Consider the following 18966-nt stretch of genomic DNA (forward strand, 5'->3'; position numbering starts at 1 on the left):
CCCACCTCGGTCTTCCAAAGTGCTGGGATTACAGGCGTGGGCCACTGTGCCTGGCCTGCTTTTTTTTTTTAATGTATTAATTACTAATTCAACCCTAGACTTCTCTCAGTTACATAAAACTTTTATTAGTAACTTAAAAACAGTTGATACTCTATTAACATCATTGTGTTGAGGAAGTTGCCACCAGAGCCTATTAAACCACTTTAATCTGGACTGGTTGCTCTCCATCTTCGTACAGGTGTCCTCTTGCTGTCTTCCTTCACCATGCTAGGGTTCCTTTCCTCTCTTTCTTGCATAGGATTGCTATAGAATAAATGTTTGTGTCTCCCCCAAATACATACGTTGGAATCTAATCCCCAGTGTGATAGTATTTGGTGGGGCCTTTGGGAGGTGATAGGTCATGAGGGCAGAGTCCTCTTGAATGGGATTAGCACCCTTATGAAAAGACCCCAGGAAAAAAAATTTAAAAAATAAAAATAAAAAGGCCTCAGAGAATTTCCTTACCCCTTCCACCATGTGAGGACACAGGAAGCAGGACCTCACCAGACACTGAATCTGCTAGCACTTTGATCTAGGACTCCCCAGCTTCCAGAACTGTGAGAAATAAATTTCTGTTATTTATAAGCCACCCAGTCTGATACTTTGTTATAGTCATCTGAACAGATTAAGACAAGGATCCCCTGTTTCCTGGATCCTGCGCCTTTCTCCTCCTTACAGAAATCCTTAAGGAACTTCCTGAGAAAGGGTGCATAGAAGGTAAATTGTTTTAGACACTGCATATCTGAAAATATCTTCTGTCTTCATTGTTGACATGGCTGTTAAAATTACAATCTGGTAATCATTTTCCCTTTAAACTGAGGGCTTAGTTTCTTTATTCTAGCTTCCATTATGGATATTGAAGATTCCAGTGTAATTCTTGATCTTTTGTAAGAATTTTTTTTTTCTTTCTGGAAGCATATAGGATCTTTTCATTTCCTCTAGTGTTCTGTTATTTCACCATGATGTGTGTTGGTGCTGGCACTTGATGGGCTCTTTTAATATGCAAAGTTATATTGTTTAGTTCTGGGAAAATTGATTTAGAAACTTTTTGATGACTTCTCCAATTTCTTTGTTCACTCTTTCTGGGACTTTTAGGGTACAGTTATTGGGACTTCTGGATTAATCCTCTAATTTTCTAATCTTTGTTTCTTTGATTTTCTATTTCTTTGACTTTTTGCTTCTTTTTGCAAGATTTCTTTGACTTTGTCTTCTAATCCTTTTATTGGATTTTTCATTTCTACTATCTTAGTTTTTATAGGAACTGTTTATTTCTGTGAAGCATCTTTTTTTCATCAACGTAATATACACTCTTATCTCTTCATAAGAAAGTTGGTGCTGTACTGAACACTATGGATAAGAAAATAATTTTTAAAAGAATGTTAATAATATTTATTTTGAAAGAGTTTCCTTTGCTTAATGTTTGCTTCCTCTGAATTGGTTTTTAAAATTTCAGTTTGTTTTAATCTTTGTCTTTGAAATTAGACACTTTCCCTTAAAAGTCTATTGGTTTTTCACCCTCTGCTCTGTATTTAACAATGGGGTACCAGAAAGTGAATTAGAGGTTATGTATGCATGGATATAGTCTGTTGACTATGAACTTCATCTTAGGGTTATCTGACTAGAATATTTGGTGAGGAAACTCCTGTTATATTATTATGTCTTTTCTCTTAGCCTGGTCAAATTCCCTAGAACAGTAGTCCTCAACTTTTTGGCACCAGGGACTGGTTTTGTGGAAGACAGTTTTTCCACAGACTGGGACTGGGGGAGGATGGTTTCAGGATGATTCAGGCACATTACAACTTATTGTGCCCTTTATTTCTATTATTTTTACATTGTAATATATAATGAAATAATTATACAACTCACCATAAAGTAGAGTCAGTGGGAGCCCTGAACTTGTTTTCCTGCAACTATATCGTCCCATCTGGGGGCGATGGGAGACAGTGACAGATCATCAGGTATTAGATTCTCATAAGGAGCATGCAACCTAGATCCCTCTCATGCACAGTTCACAACAGGGTTTGCACTCCTATGAGAATCTAAAACTGCCCCTGATCCGATAGGAGGCAGCTCAGGTGGAAATGCAAACAATGGGGAGTGCCTGTAAATACAGATGAAGCTTCACTTGCTCTCGTGCCATCATTTACCTCCTGCTGCGTGGCCTGGGGTGTTCCTAACAGGCCACAGACCAGTATCCATTTGTGGCCTGGGGGTTGGGGACTCCTGCCTTAGAAAACACACACTTCCAATCTGCTGCCTCAAGAGCTATCTGGCTGTTAGCAGCTGTTAGAGCTGTGGAGAAGGAAGACTGATGGATATCTCAATATTTGATATACACGTTTTTCTATATAGTAGCCACCCCGACCCTTTCTCAGCTGCACCTGGTATCCCAATGAACCCATTCCAGAGGCTCAGTTTTGTCATCATCAGAACAACTTCCAATCTTCTGCTCAGGTGAGAGAGGGCAGTCACCTGCCTAACCAGAAAGACAGAGGGAATCTGTGGGTCTTCTTAAACTCACTTTCAAGTAATCATCCTATTTTTGGCTTCACCTTTACCTTCACTTTTAGAGGCACCTGGGATCAGCAGACTCTGTTGGCAGAGGAGGGGAGAAAGACTACAGAGTGATGTAAATCAAATTGCTTCTCAGGTTTCCCCATTGCTGGCTTAGCTTTCTTAGGTGCGATAAATATTGCTACTTTTTTATCTGTCTGCTAAAAAACAGAGTTTTATTGTTTTTGTCTTAGATACCATTTTGTTTGTTCTAAAGCTTATGCCTTAAATCACCCACTGTCATTTTATTAGACTGGAGATAAATACCTCTGTTCAGTCCACTATCTTTAATTAGAAGACTCTGAGTCCTGCTTTATTATTGTTGATGTTTCTAACAAAGTGTTAACGTAAATATTTTCTGTTATAAACTCCATAAACACTTTTTCTTTTGAGACAGGGTCTCACTATGTTGCCCAGGCTGGAATGCAGTGGCGTGATCTTGGCTCACTGCAACCTCCGCCTTCTGGGCTCAAGCAATCCTCCTACCTCAGCCTCCTGAGTAGCTGGGACTACAGGCACGCACCACCACACTTGGGTAACTTTTTAAACTTTTTGTAGAGATGGGATCTTGCCATGTTTCCCAGGCTAGGGATAAACTTTTGAGAGGCACTATAATGTAGTAGTTAAGAGTACAACCCTGGAACCTGATTGCTGAGTTCATGTCTTGATTCTACCTTACTGTATATCCTTGGGCAAGTCACTTAATCTCTCTATGCCTTAGCTTTCTTGTTTAGAAATGAAAATGGTAATAGTAAACATCTCATAAAGTTGTTTGGAGAACTAAATATGAAGTGTTAGAAGACAGTTTTGCATGTATTAAGTGCTCAACAAATATTAGCCATTATTATGTAAGTGGCTACATATATTCTATTAGATAGTGATAACTTAATTGACTATTTTTCTATTACTGAACATTTAAGTTGTTTCCAACTTTTCTTTCTTGTTTTTTATTGTAAATATTTAGTTGTAAACATCTGTTAACATAAAACTTTTTCTGCATTTAGGATTTTTTTCTTTTGAATAGATTCTTAGAAGTTGAGTCAGCGTAGAATAGTTTATGACTTTTGAGACATTCTAAGTTGTTTTTTGAAAGGATTGCTTCCATTTACATTTCTACCAGAACTATTTGAATGCCTCTTTTACAATTTTTTTTTTTACTAGTACAGTACTGTTATTTTAAAAAAACCTTTGCTAATTTGATAGGTAAATATGTTATTTTATTTATTTATTTATTTATTTATTTATTTATTTATTTATTTGAGACAGAGCCTTCCTGTGTTGCCCAGGCTGGAGTGCAGTAGTATAATCTTGGCTCACTGCAACCTCTGCCTCCTGGGTTCAAGTGATTCTCATGCCTCAGCCTCCCTTGTAGCTGGGATTACAGGCATGTGCCATCACACCTGGCTAATGTTTGCATTTTTAGTAGAGATGGGGTTTCGCCATGTTGACCAGGCTGGTTTCGAACTCCTGGCCTCAAGTGATCTGCCTGCCTCGGCCTCCCAAAGTGCGGAGGTTACAGGCATGAGTCACCGCACCCAACCTGGTGTTATTTTAACATATACTTTTTTTAGATTACCATTGAGGTGCTCACTTTTAATCCAAAGAAAAAAGAGTGATTATTTTTATTTTGTATATTAGCTCATTTAGAGATGTATGGTAAGCTATTATGGAAAGCTCTTGTTTATTAACCTGCATACATTCTTACCCTTTCCTGATAACAGCACCTCGCATTTCCTTAAGTAGTCCTCTTCACTTTCTTAGGCATGTGATATTTTTGAGATTAACCTGGATTGACTTCACTTCTAGCTCCAAAGATTACTGTTGTTGAACTGTGCTTCAGTCATTCTCCTAAGCTTAGTAATTGGGTAATTGGTTCAGGAATGGGAAGGTAATCCAAACAGGCCTAAATGGGAACTTTAGGACTCTTGTCAGGACACAAACTCTCTTTTTCTTGCTGGAAGAAGGAACAAGAAAATATTTAGCTCCAGTAGCTGCCTATAATCTTTTGGCATTATTAATTGACAGCCTATTGAGAATGTAGCCAATATTGAGGTAGCATAGGCAAACATTAAAAGATAACAATCAAGGTGCTGGTCACATTGCTGGTCTGAAGTCAAACCTAATTTTAGACTTTTTAGTCAAATAAGCCAATACATTTACTTTTTGTCTTAAAGCTGGCTTAAGTTGTGTTTTCTGTATTTGGAACTGAAAGTACCCTACTCACTGAGTTAGCGGAAATGGTTAGAAAAGTTCTTCCTATGTTTTTTTTTTTTTTTTTTTTTTTTTTGCCCCACATGAAGGCATAATTAGAAAATAATAACATAGTATTTGTATAGTGCAGAGAGGCAAGTGGACAAAACTACTCTTCACAGGTTGCAACCAGCCCTAGGTGTTTTGGTCTTCCCAGGCTGTGCCAAGCAGTTTGCAGTACTGAGAGAATCAATGACTGTTAATTCCTGTAACATATTCATGGAACATGAATACTTTTGATGTATTCATGGGACATTGTCCTAGCACATCAGTTGGAACGTTGGCCCAGAGATTGTTTACTTAAGACCATAGGATTGATTACCATATGTTTTGCTTATTTGCTCCTTTCATAACACTCCTAACTCCAATTATACATTTTTAAAGTTTACCGAATGGAGAAATACTTAATCTTCTTAATTACTTGTCCTGGTTCATATTTTGGGAATATTTGCACATTTTTAGGTATTTAGCATCAGTTTTCTCTGATTTTTTTTTTTTTTTTTTTTTTTTTTTGAGACGAAGTCTCACTCTTTTCCCCCAGGGTGGAGAGCACAATGGCGGAATCTCAGCGCACTGCAAAGTTCAAGCAATTCTCCTGCCTCACCCTCCCAAGTAGCTGGGATTACAGGCGCTTGCCACCATGCCCGGCTAATTTTTGTATTTTTAGTAGAGACGGGATTTCACCATGTTGGCCAGGCTGGTCATGAACTCCTGACCTCAGGTGATCCGCCCACCTCGGCCTCCCAATGTGCTGGGATTACAGGCAGGAGCCACCACGCCCGGCCTTCTCTGATTCTTAATACAAAAGATTACAACTGGCCTCAAGTTTCTCAGTTCCATTGTTAAGGCCGGATTACAGTGCTCGCAGTTTTGCCTAGTTCTTTTTTTTTTTTTGAGACGGAGTCTCGCTCTGTCGCCCAGGCTGGAGTGCAGTGGCCGGATCTCAGCTCACTGCAAGCTCCGCCTCCCGGGTTCACGCCATTCTCCTGCCTCAGCCTCCCGAGTAGCTGGGACTACAGGCGCCCGCCACCTCGCCCGGCTAATTTTTTGTATTTTTTAAGTAGAGACGGGGTTTCACTGTATTAGCCAGGATGGTCTCGATCTCCTGACCTCGTGATCCGCCCGTCTCGGCCTCCCAAAGTGCTGGGATTACAGGCTTGAGCCACCGCGCCCGGCCTTGCCTAGTTCTTTAACTCAGCATTTGATAAATTAAAACAAGAAAACAAAAAAATATTTTTCTAGACAAAATTTAAACTTCCAGTACATATTTTAAAAACATCCAGTGACCAAATGAGCATTTGCATGCTCATGTTAATGTGTTTCAGTGGTTGTCACACTTTAGTAGTTTGTTAAAACACAGGATTGCTGGGCCTTACCCCCATTTTCTGACTCAGTAGATCTGAGATAGATTTGAGAATGTTCATTTCTAACAAGGTCTTAAGTGTTGCTGATATTGTTGGTCCAGGAACTGCACTTTGAAAACCATTTATTTATTTCATAATAATATGAAATGTTATTATTTTATTGTTGTTTTAACATTTTTTATTATTAAGCAGATAAGTAATATGGTTTTCTGCTCTCAACATAAAGAGATAGTATTCCCAGATTCCAAAGATATTTGGCTAATGATTTTGAATGTAGAGTATTTAAGACAAATAGTCTATATATAGCAAGAAACACATACCAAGTCACATAACAAATGCACTTTAAAGTATATTTCTGATAAATAAGTAACATTTTGACATTGACTTGCCATAGAAAATAGAAGGAACAGTTTGATGAAAATAATTTAGCCTTCTTTATAAATAAAAATCACAAATACACATGTAGCAAACTTCTTAAATCATCACCTTAAATCTCTTTTGTATATGTTGGAATATGAGTAATAAATAAGATCTATTCAAAGAAATATACCTTTCTTATAAAATATTAGTAATGTTTAAAATATTATTATACATAATAACTTCTAAAGAGTCTCAATAGTATAGAAAGTGAAATCTGACGTAGTTGTAGATTTTTCCTGTATTGTCTTCAGAATTATTTATTAATTTACCCTATTAGGGTTGTTAATCCAGCTAAAAATCTGTTGTAAGCCTTCAACAGTGCTGATCTTTTAAAATATGGGCATGTATTTTTGCATTAAACTTAACATTTGTTGTCAGATTAGGAAACAGTTTTAGAAAAACTGGTTTTTATTTCTTCAAGGTTACACAGTGATGGCTGGGTGTGGTAGCTCACACCTATAATCCCAGCACTTTGGGAGGCTGAGGTGGGCAGATCCGTTGAGGTCAGGAGTTCGAGACCAGCCTGGCCAACATGGTGAAACCCCATCTTTACTAAAATGCAAAAATTAGCTGGGTGTGGTGGTGTGTGCCTATGTCCCAGCTACTTGGGAGGCTGAGGCAGGAGAATCACTTGAACACAGGAGGTGGAGGCTGCAGTGAGCTGAGATCGCACCACTGCACTCCAGCCTGGGTGACAGAGGAAGACTCCCTCTCAAAAAAAAAAAAAAAAAAAAAAAAAGAAAAGAAAAAAGAAAAATAAAAGATTACATAGAGAAAGTAGTCAAGTTTTCTCTCAAGTCTAAGACTTCTAACTTTAAGTTCAATTTTTTTTTTTTAACCATACTCTGTAGGAAGAAATACTCTATAAACCCCAGAGAAGCAATTTGAAGATCAAAGGAAAATTATAAGGGAAATTGCTTTGTTAGGTAAGGGGTTGTATATATATACATATGTATACATATAGGTATATGCCATGGAGTTGGGGGAGTGAATGAAAGAGAGTAAAACAGTTCTTGCCTTTCAGAAACATCCCATTGGAGAGGCAGATTGAACATACAAAGAATTGGAGAATTCTTGTTAAACTATAGTGTTGAATTTAAGCACACAACATGAATTTAGAAAATGGAAGGGTTATTGTGGTTTAGAATGGCCAGGGAAGGGTTCCTGGAGAAAAGACACCTTGAAATGGGCATAAAATATGGATAGATAAGTGGAGTGAGTAAAAAATTATTCTAGATACAGAGGTGAAAATGAACATGGATTAGTAGGGACAGTAAGGAAACTGTAATAGAGGAAGTCTTTTGGGGCCAGAAGATTAAAGTTGAAAAAGGGGATAAAACTAGAAATTGAGGAACCCTGAAATATTAGGCACAGGAATTTGGGCTTGATTTGTATACAAAAAGAATTCTCTTGACTTTGGAAATTGATGAGGTTTGGGTGATGTTTTGCAAAATAATTCTGGAGAAAATATGCACAATAGATTGAAGTGGGAGAGAAGATTAAATAAAGGGATAACAGGAAAAGGTGATTATAATTCATGTCTGAGGTAATGAGGATCTGACTAGATTGATAGCAGTAGGAGTAGTGATGCAGAATGAATCTAAGAGCAAATTAGAAGGAAGAACAAACAGGTCCATTTAGAGATTAGATTTAGGGGATGAAGGAGAAAGTTAAAGTGACAGTGTGGTTGACAGAGAAAGTGAGCAAGAGGTGGAGAAGCAGAGAGAGAGAAAGAGAAAGATGTCAAAGATTTTGTGAATGTTCACTGGAGATTAAAATAGAATACAAGATACTACTGACAACAATGAAATCAAAAAGACTTGAGAGAGAAGAAAAAGTATACATTTTGATTTGTTAAATTTGATGTGAAAAAATGCAAGTGAGTACTTTAGAAATTGCTGAAGATGAATTGGGAATCTGTCACATGGCAGTTGTGTGATAGAACTTTGGAGCTGGAAATAAATTAAGAGATAAAATAAGAAAGGAGATACAAAAAGGTCAAAGCATGTGAAAACATAGCTTTGTTAATATTTTATTGTTAATAAAACAGATTTGTTAATATTAAAGGATTCCCAATATGTTGCTCTTTGAATGAAGCAGAGGTCACTAACTAAATACCCTCAGGAACTAGGTAAGTGAGATAGATTTATTTAATATTCAACTAATATTTATTTAATCTCATGTATTATGCTATATCTGGTCATGTCCTAGGTGCTGAAGTCACTGCATGGCCAAAGTAGAGGAGATTTTGACCTCACAAAACTAGTAGTTTAAAGGAGGAGGTATAATAAATAAAATTAACACGTAATCAACATAATTTAAGATAATTTAGGATAATGGTAAGTGCTCTGGAGAAAATAAAACAGGATAGATAATATGCTAAAGAGTGATTAGGTGTGGTGCTTACTGAAGAGGTAACACTTGACCTGAGACTGCAGAAACATGAAGGAAATTCTGTGTAAAGATATGGATATAGAGCATTCCAGATAGAAGGAACAGCAAGCCTGTAGGCCTTAAAGCTGGAATACATTTGGTATGTTTTTGAACTGAAAGATTTATTCAGTGTCTGTTGTGTTCCAAATACTTTGCTAGGCTCTGGGGGATACAACAGTGGCTAAAGTGGCAACACTGGCTCCTAAAGCTGAGTGGCAAAGAAATCATCTATATTTGGTGCACCATCTGGTAGACAGTTCTATTGGTAAATTGATGTGCTTAATGTAAATGATAAACTATATAAATATATAATTTTTAAAATGTTATTTTTTCCTCATATTTTTTGTCAGAGAATATTTAAGGCCTAGATATATATCACTTTTTCCATAACACTCTCCTTAAAACCTTCCTGTGGACAGAATTAATTGCTTTGCCATTTGTATTTTTATAGGTACTTTGTATATGTTTCTGTTCTGGTGCTTATCATGCTGTTGGCTTCCATGTCTGTCTCTCCAACCAGATTGTGAACACTATCCTGAAAAACTTGCACTGTGCTGTACATATGCTAGGAAGCTAATCAATGTTTCTTTAATCAACTGTTCTATGAAATTATGAGAAATGATAAATAATTGTTTTACATAATTAAGTTGAGAATTATTTGTTATAGTCATAGATTCAATGTTTTTAGTTTTACTTTTTTAAATTCTGCTGTCCACATTGTCTCTTTTCTCCAAATTCCTTTTCTTATATTTGCTTTTCATCTCTTTCATGGTTTTCTGAAATGCCATCATGTATTTTTTGAGGACCAGTGTTGTTCAAGTTGTTCTATGCATGGTAGAGTTTATATAATTAAATAGGAGGTGAGTTTTGAAATCCTTTTTAGAACTTTAAATTGAAGATGGTAGATTGACCACATCCATTTATTTTTCTCACGTTCATTAAAATACATAAAAAGGGTTTTAACTCACAGGGACAAAAGAGAACAGGTGATGATTTAACAGAATCTGTCAGAAAGCAAATAGAGGACCATTGTGACTGACTTAAAAGTTCAGAAGTTTGCTTAGCACTTGGAAACAACAGGTACTTTGTGAGGCAGGAATAAGACTTGGGAATAAAAAGGGAGACTTGCTGAAAATATATGTATAGAGTACTTGAACCTTTCCAGGTCTCCTTCCCTGCAGAAGATGAGAGTTTGTGTGCTGGAAAAATGGAACCATGGCAATTCTAGTTAGGAGTACACCAGATAAAGCAGATGACAGGGATGAAGCATGGGGCTGAAAATGAAAATTAAGTAAAAATCTACTCATTGAACTATGGAATCCTTACCTTCTACTATCATGCTTCTGTCAGAAGGCATACTGCCAGATAAAATTCCCTACCTTCTTCTCTTTAAACTTCAGGACAGGAAAATGTAGAGTTTTCTGGGGAAAATGAAACACCTGAGAGAAAATATGTCTACATATTGACATTACGGAGGTGAACCCCTAATGAAAAATCTGTTTTGTTACCTGATCACCTAGTAGTGAAACCTATCAATCAATAAGCCCTCCCTCAGTGCTTCTATTCACTTTTTTTTTTTTTTTTTTTTTTTTTTGAGACAGGGTCTTGCTCTGTTACCCAGGCTGGAGGGCAGCAATGCGATCATAGCTCACTGAAACCTGAAACTCCTGGGCTCAAGTGATTCTCCAACCTCAGCCTTCCAAGTAGCGGGAGATGTGTGCCACCATGCCTGACTTTGTGTGTGTGTGTGTGTGTGTGTGTGTGTGTGTGTGTGTGTGTGAGAGAGAGAGAGAGAGAGAGAGAGAAAAGATGGGGGTCTCACTGTATTTCCCAGACTGGTCTTGAACTCCTGGATTCCAGTGATCCTCCTGCCTCAGCCTTCCAAAGTTCTGAGATTACAGGGGTGAGCCACCACTCCTGGTTCCATTCAATTTTTAATGTATCATTCCACTTTTTAAGAATAGTTTTATTGAGATGTAGTTTCCATATGATATGGTTGACTCATTCAAAGTGTGCAATTCAGTAATTTTTCGTATATTCACAGCTGTTTATCCATCACCACAATCAATTTTAGAACATTTTAACACCTCAAAAAGAAACCCCATACTCATTAGCAGTCTTTCACTATTCCTCTGCAATCCCGCTTCAACCCTGCAACCTAAGCAAACACAGATCTACTTTATGTCTCTGTGGATTTGCTTATTCTGGACATTTCATATAAGTTGAATTATTAAATATGTGGCCTTTTGTGACTGACTTCTTTCATTTAATGTAACGTTTTCAAGGTTCATCCATGTTGTTGCATGTATCATTACTTCATCCTTTCTTATTGTGGACTAACATTCTATTTTGTAGATATGCTACATTTTATTTATCCCTTCACCAGTTGATAGGCATTTGGGTTGTTTCCATTTTTTGGTTATTATGATTAATGCTGTTATGAATATTTGTGTGTAGTATTCTCTTGGGAATTGAAATGGAATTGCTGAGTCATATGGTAACTTTATGTTTAACCTTTTGAGGAACTACCTAGGCTGTTTTCTGGTTGCACCATTTTATATTCCCACCAGCAGTTTATGAAGGTTCCAATTTCTCACATCTTTGTCAACATTTGTTATTATTTGTCTTTTTGATTATAGTGTGTCATTCTATTTTCAAACTTCAATAGTTCAAATAATAGAATAACTAACACCTTTATAACCTTACCTAGATTTCAACAGTTACTAAAAATCTGCTATGTTTGTTTTATCTCTCTATATACCTCTCTTTCCTGAATCTGTTGAAAGTAACTTGTAAGCATCATGATACTTTGCTCTGAGATACTTGAAACTTGTATCTCCTTAAACAAGGACAAGTGTGTTCTGCTTTGTAGCCATCTAAGAAATCTAGTATTGATTTAGGAATATTATCTCAATATACTATACTCAATATTCGAATTTCCTCATTTTTCCTCCAAATGCCCTCAATAGCTATTCGTTTTTTCAATCTGGGATCTGATTAAAGTTCCTACATTGCATTTGGTAGTCATGTCTCTTTGTTGTTCTTTAAGCTAGAACAGTCCCCCTGCTTTAGTTTTTTATGATATTGACTAATGCATTACTTATAAATATAAACAGACAGCTGAGGATCATCTGACATTTGAGAAAACCACGAAAGAGATGAAAACCAAATAGGAGAAAAGGAACTTGGAGAAAAGAGACAATGTAGAGAGCAGAATAAAAAAATTAAACTAAAAATATTGAATCTGTGGCTACATAGCAAATTACCTCCAACTTAATGGTTTAAAATAACAGTGATTTATTATTTCTCCTAATTTTGTGAGTTTGTTGGATTGTTTTTCTGCTGGTCTTGGCTAGGCTCTCTTGCAACTGCACCTGAGTTTGTAGATTGTTGTGGGGGTTAGCCCCAGCTGGGACATTTGGGATGGCTGGGCCTCCTGTCTCCATGTAGTCTTTGATTCTGAACTTCTCGTTCTTTGCATGACATGGCATGGCAGGTTCAGAGCAATATTTTCAAAGAGCAAAGACTTCAAGGCCTACTGACCAAAACAAATTGTAAGGCAGTCCTAGTTTCAAGGGAGTGGAGACATAGATTTCATCTCTGGAATGGAGAAGTGACCCTATTACATTTCAAATGAGATGATGGGACGAATTTGTCACCATTAAGCAATTTATCAGTTTACCTCTTTTACATTTCTCACACAAGCAAAACATGTTCACTTTCGTCCCAAGACTTCAAAAAATCTCAACCCCAAACAGTATTGGGCTCAAAGTCCAGCGTTACTTGATCTGCATTGGTTTGAATGTGGTTCATGCTCTTTGGCTACAGCTTGTCAAGTATTATTCCTCTTGATCCAGAGATCTATGGACTAAAAAAGTATTTGCCTCTCACACATTCAATATACAGTGGTGAGACAGGGATATGATAACCACAGTAGATGCTTTCATTCAAAAAGGGGAGGAATAGTGGCATTTAGCAGTCACTAGTTCATAGCATTTCTGAAATACAAGTGGGCACAAGTTATCAGGGGCATGGGATATTTCTTGATTAGATCTCCATTCCGCAACCAGGGAATGGTCCCCTAGTACATTGTTTTCATCTTGGCCATACCTTTGAATTCTTGGCTTAGCTGCTTGAAAGGCCCCTCCTTTTCCATAAAACATGGCCTCTGCTTGCAAATGGTTGTTGTTTTAGTCTTGTTTTCTACCCATTGTTCTTTGGTGGTCGAAAGGCCTCTTTTTAACCGTGTCAGTCCTTTTTAGTCCAAGCTGGCAGTGCTGCTGCCAGTACAATTTTTAAAAAACCAAAACCAAACAAACACAAAACTTTCTGGGGTTTCTATGAATCTTTTCTCCAAAGTCAATCTTTTTAGGACAGATTTCTCCTACCTTGGGCATGTCAGGATGCTCTAAGATAATGCCCTTGAGATCCTTGTGTAAGGCTGCCTTGAATTTTTCCATGGTCTTAAAATGTTCTTAACATTCTTACCTGTGTTTTGATATTTATTTGAGCTATTTCTCACTGTGAAAACTTTTGTTGATTGGATGTTAAACGATTTTATTTTCCAACCCAGCACATCTTGGGCCTTTTCGTGTAGTATATCCTCCAAAGTTGACTTATGAACCTGAACAATTTCTTTTTGACTTCATCTCTCTCCCCATACTTTCAATATTCAGCTAAAAAAAAGTCAGTTTACACTTCCAGTATTCTGCCTAGAAGTCACCTTAGTCAGGTCCACAATTTGACTAGGTACATTTTCTCTCTTTCAAGTTACTGCAGGCAATACTTTGTCCAGTTATTTCTGGATGTCTTTGCAGACTCCAGTAACAGTTTCTTTATCGCTTTTCCAGTTTCCATAAACAGTCTTTCTGCCACCCTCTTTGTGATTGTGGAATTTTTTTCATAGCATCCTGGTTGTGTTCTAGAAACACAAGAACCTCTCTTATCTGGTAATTATTTATATATTGTTACATATTGTTTAATGGGCACAAATTCTTCCCATTGTGTATCTACACCCCTTTACAATGTGACCTTGTTTCTTCCATCTAGAATTGGAATCCATTTCTTCACCCCTTTGAATCTAGGATAGCTTTACGAAATGCTTTAGTTAATAGAATGTGGCAGAATTGACACTGTATGAGCTCTACAGTGTAGGCTTCAAGGGGATTTGCAGTTTCTGCCTTTGAACTCTTAAAAATACCCCCCAGAGATCACCATGCTATGTAGAAGTCTGGGGTGAAAACCATGTGAAGAAAGACACCCATAAGTTCCAGCATTTCCAGCTGAATTCAGCCCTAACTAAGCAAATCTAACAACTGAATAAACTTGTATAAAACAGCCTACATAAAATCAGCAAACAACCCAGCCAGTCCACAAAATGATGACAAATAATAAATTAGTGCTGTAAGCCGTTAGGTTTTGGGTGGTTAGTTATACAGCAATAACTAATACAGAAATCAGCACTGGAAGTGAAAGGATACCATAATAAAAATCTAAAATATATGCCACTGGCTTTGGGACATTACAAGCATTCCAGATATAAAATGTATTGTGTAATAAAATAGTTACATATTGTAATGGTTGCTCAGCAATATGAAGGGACCACTTTAATTGGTGAGACCAAAATGACTTCTTGGAGGAAGAGATATTTTAGTGGATCCTTGAAAGATGGGTAAGATTTTGACAGATAAAAATGGGAGTAGGGATAAATATGGGAGAGAGCAATTGCTGGGTCATAGGGATGTCTGGTGGATTGTTTAAATGGCCACAATTTCTCCCCTCTCTGTAGTAACTCTTTGAAATGTTCATTTTGTGTCTTCCTACATCAAAAGATGGAGTGTATTTCTCCATCCCTTGAATCTTGGCTGGTTTTGTGATTTGCTTTGATGAGTAGAATGCGACAGAAGCAGTGTTACTCCATATCTGAACCTGGGTCTCAGAAAGCCTTGAATGTTCTGCTCTTCCTCTTGGAACCCAGTCCAGCCACTATATAAATAAACCAAGACTACCTTACTATATGAGAGATATGTGGTCCAGTTGTCCTTGTACCACAGTGGACAGCGAACCCCTAGAAACAGACCCTTCAGACAGGCAGCTGATCACAGACTCATTAATAAACCCAGCAGAGAACAGAGGAACCATCCAGCTGAGCCCAGCACAAATTAGCAATCTTCAGAATCCTGAGCTAAATAAAGCAAAAAATATTTAAATCATTGTTATTTTAAGTCATTATGTTTTGGGGAGGTTTGTTACACACATAAAGGGTATAGATCTTCAATGTAATACTACCAAACTGTTTTCCAAAGTGGTCTTACCTGTTTACATACTGATGGTATCTGGGAGTTCCTATTGCTTCATTTCTTTACTAATTCTTGGTAATGTCAGACTTTGAAATTTTTGGCTGATCTGGTATGTTGTGGAATCTTGGCATTTTAATTTGCATATTGATTCATTGATTACTAATGAAGCTAGGTACCTTTTCCTGGGTGTATTGGCCATTTGGATATCCTCTTTTATGAAGTACCTGTTCAGACATCTTGCAGATGTCTCTGTTTGTTTGTCTTTGTCTTTTTCTTTTTTCTTTCTTTCTTTTATTTTTTTGAGAAGGGGTCTCACACTATCGCCTATGGTGGAGTGCAGTGGCACAATCAAGGCTCACTGCAGCCTCAAACTCCTGGGCTCAAATGACCCTACCACCTCAGCCTCCCCAGTAGCTGGGACTACAGGGGTGTACCACCACACCTGGCTAAGTGTATTCTTCTAGAATAAATTTTCATTTGCATCTGCAAAGTTCTTATGGGTATTATCAATCTGGAAGCATTTTAAATTATATTAATAGATTGAGGTTTCTTTCACTATCCTATGAAGCAGCTTTTATTTAAAAATTAATATGAAATTAAACTGTTTACAACTTTCTGGGATAAGACTTTTTTCCTCTTCTCTTTCTTTGTCTCTCCCTCCCTTTTCTTTTCCTTTATACTTTATTTGCTTGGCACCAAGGCACCTCTCCTGTAGAAGGTGGGTTACTTTTGGTTCAGCTTTACGTGAGAGTTTAACTCTTTTGAATTCTACTTAATGTAGTGAGTCTCTTATTAGATTTTGGTAAGCCCTAAATTTGAATTCTGTACGTTTTAAATCAGACTTCATAAAAGCTATAGTTTAATTTTGCCTCATTTGTCAAGTCCCCACAGGGTAAAGATAGCTGTTAGTGCTTGGTCTACTTTTTGGTTCTTGGTCTCTTTTAGAATTTAGAATTTGGTTCCATAATTTTTTATTATCTTTTCAGTCTTTGATGCTTTTGAGAAGATTTAAAAATGTTTCATTTAGAATTTTTAGTTGTTTTTAGTAGGAGGATTGGTCCAAATAACATACCTCATCATTTTCAGGAATGAAAATTTTCCTTTTAGAAAGTTTCTTTTATGCACATGCACTGCTGTTAATTTTATGTATCAACTTGGCTAGGCCATAGTACCCAGATGCTGGGCCAAATACCAGTCTAGATAATGTTGTGAAGGTATTTTATGGCTGTGATTAACATTTAAATCAGCAGACTTTGAATAAAGCAAATTACTCTCCATAATGTGGGTGGGCCTCATCCAATCAGTTGAAGGCCAAAAGAGAAAAAGATTAGGGTTGTCCAAGGAAGTGGGAATTCTGCTTCCAGACTGCTTTTGAACTTGAGCTACAACATCAGCGTTTTCCTGAGTCTCTAACCTGCTGGTTGACCCTAAAGATTTCAGAGTTGGCAGTCCCCACAATTGTGTAAGCCAGTTCCCTAAAATGTCTCTCTCTATCTCTCTGCATGTGTGTGTGTGTAGGTCTGTGTCTATATATATATGTGCATATGAGTCTTTCACATATATACATACACCCCCCCCCACATGGATATACACACATACCTATCCTATTCTGTTTCTCTGGAGAATGCTTATTAGTGTAATACTTATCAGAATGGCTAAAATAAAAAAAATAGTGATAACACCAAATGCTGGCAGAAATTTGGAGAAACTGGATTACTTGCACATTGCCAGTGGGAATGGAAAATGGTACAGCCACTCTGGAAAATAATGTGGCAGTTTCCTTTACAACTAAAAATGGACTGAATATTCACTCAACCCAACAATTTTACTCTTGGGCATTTATCTCTAAAAATGAAAAATTATGGTCACAGAGAAATGTGCACATAAATGTTTATAGCACCTTTATTCATAATAGTCACAAACTGGAAACTACTAAAATGTTATTCCGTGGGTGAGTAGTTAAGTAAATAATACATCCATACCACAAAATACTACTAAACAATAAAAAAGAATGAGTTATTGATACATGTAACAATTTGGATGAACCTAAAAAAAAAGCCATAGGTTACATGATGTGTGATTCCATTTATGAGCACTCTTGAAATAACAAAATTACGGAGATAGATAACAGATTAGTATTTTCTCGGAGTTAAGGATGGGAGAAGAGAGTGGGTATGACAACAAAGAAGCTGCTTGAAGAAGCTTGTATTGATGCTAGAGTTCTGTATCTTAAATTGAGGTCATAGTTATATGAAGCTATAAATATGATAAACTTGCCAAAAGCATATATACACACAGACACATACACACAAATAAGTACATGTATAACTGGTAAAGTGCTAATAAGCTCCATGGATTGTACCGAAGTCAGATGCACATTTTTAATACTGTACTCTTGTTGTACAAGATGTTAACATTTGCAGGGGTTATTAAGTGAATGGTGTATAGGACCTCACTGTACATTCTTTTGCAACTACCTGTGAATTGATAATTGTTTCATATTGAAAAGTTGAAAAGTTTCTTGCAGCCTGACTCATACATTTTCTGGGTTGAGAAAGGTATTTAACTATCTTGGTTTTTAATAAAAGGCAATTTTTACAGCCTTCATCTTCCAACTATGTTGAGTTTAAAGATTTCATATTACTATTTACATCATCTTCACAAAGAAGCTTTATGTCAAGGCAAAGTTTAGGAAGCAGAATGTGTATCCCAGCTTTGGCATGAAGCAACTTGCCTGCAACGTCACGAACCCAGTCTTTAGAAGACCGGTGAGGAAAATTTGGCCTTTGAGCATACTCAGCTGCCAGAAAAGACTTCAACCATAGAGAAACAGAATAATACCATTGTTGCTAAGTGTTTTTTTGGTCAGCATTAGAGTGGAGTGATGACACAACTGTTAATCGGTGCTGAAATTGGCGGATTATGGGATACAGGTTGTCATATTTTTATGGTACTTATGCTTTTACTTGAAAAACCTAGATAAATTATTTTTTTTCAGTTAAGACCTTTTTACATTACAGGAAATAAATATTAATATGGAAAACAACTTCAATACTGAGTCATCATCTACTTTTACTCTTCAAAGTTCTTCAGAGACATTGTTTTCTATTCAGCTATTAGATTTCAAAACAAGTTTACTGGAAGCATTAGAAGAATTGCGTATGAGAAGGGTAAGCTCCTTTTTAAAATGCTTTTGTTAAATAAGAAAACTTGATTTTGTTTAGTTTATTGTTTTTTAAAGAATAAAAAAGACATAAAAATCCCTCTTGTTTAGAAATAAAGTATATAGTCCAATTAATGAAGTAAAAGAGAATAGGACAGATTAAGTCAATGATCAGGGAATGGGAAATAAGAATTAGGAAACTAAAGCACAAAATAAAAGAGGGGTTTTCAGATTAAGTACCTGATAACTCAACTAGTATTTATTGAATCCCTGGCAGTGCACAGATAGCACCCTCTTTAGACACATGGCTGATGAAAAAGAATCGCTCTTGGGGAGATTACATTTTTGTTAAGGTTATTATACAGATGCCTATGAAATGATTAAATAATGAAACAAAGCAGTATATGATTAAGTGACAAAATAAATGTATGTAGTAAATATTCTG

At 36.7% G+C, this 18966-nt stretch overlaps 1 protein-coding gene across 1 annotated transcript in view; it reads left to right on the forward strand.

The window, feature by feature from the left end:
• The window catches only part of CCDC73 (coiled-coil domain containing 73), a 167872-nt gene that overhangs the window by 10964 nt on the left and 137942 nt on the right, over positions 1 to 18966 (forward strand). Inside the window, exon 2 of the mRNA XM_050759024.1 lies at positions 18379 to 18528. Coding sequence (XP_050614981.1) covers positions 18394 to 18528 — 135 coding nt within the window. The 5' untranslated portion in view covers positions 18379 to 18393. The remainder of the gene's footprint in view (positions 1 to 18378; positions 18529 to 18966) is intronic.

This window comes from Macaca thibetana, chromosome 14 (assembly GCF_024542745.1).
Source record: "Macaca thibetana thibetana isolate TM-01 chromosome 14, ASM2454274v1, whole genome shotgun sequence".
NCBI classification, from domain to species: domain Eukaryota; kingdom Metazoa; phylum Chordata; class Mammalia; order Primates; family Cercopithecidae; genus Macaca; species Macaca thibetana.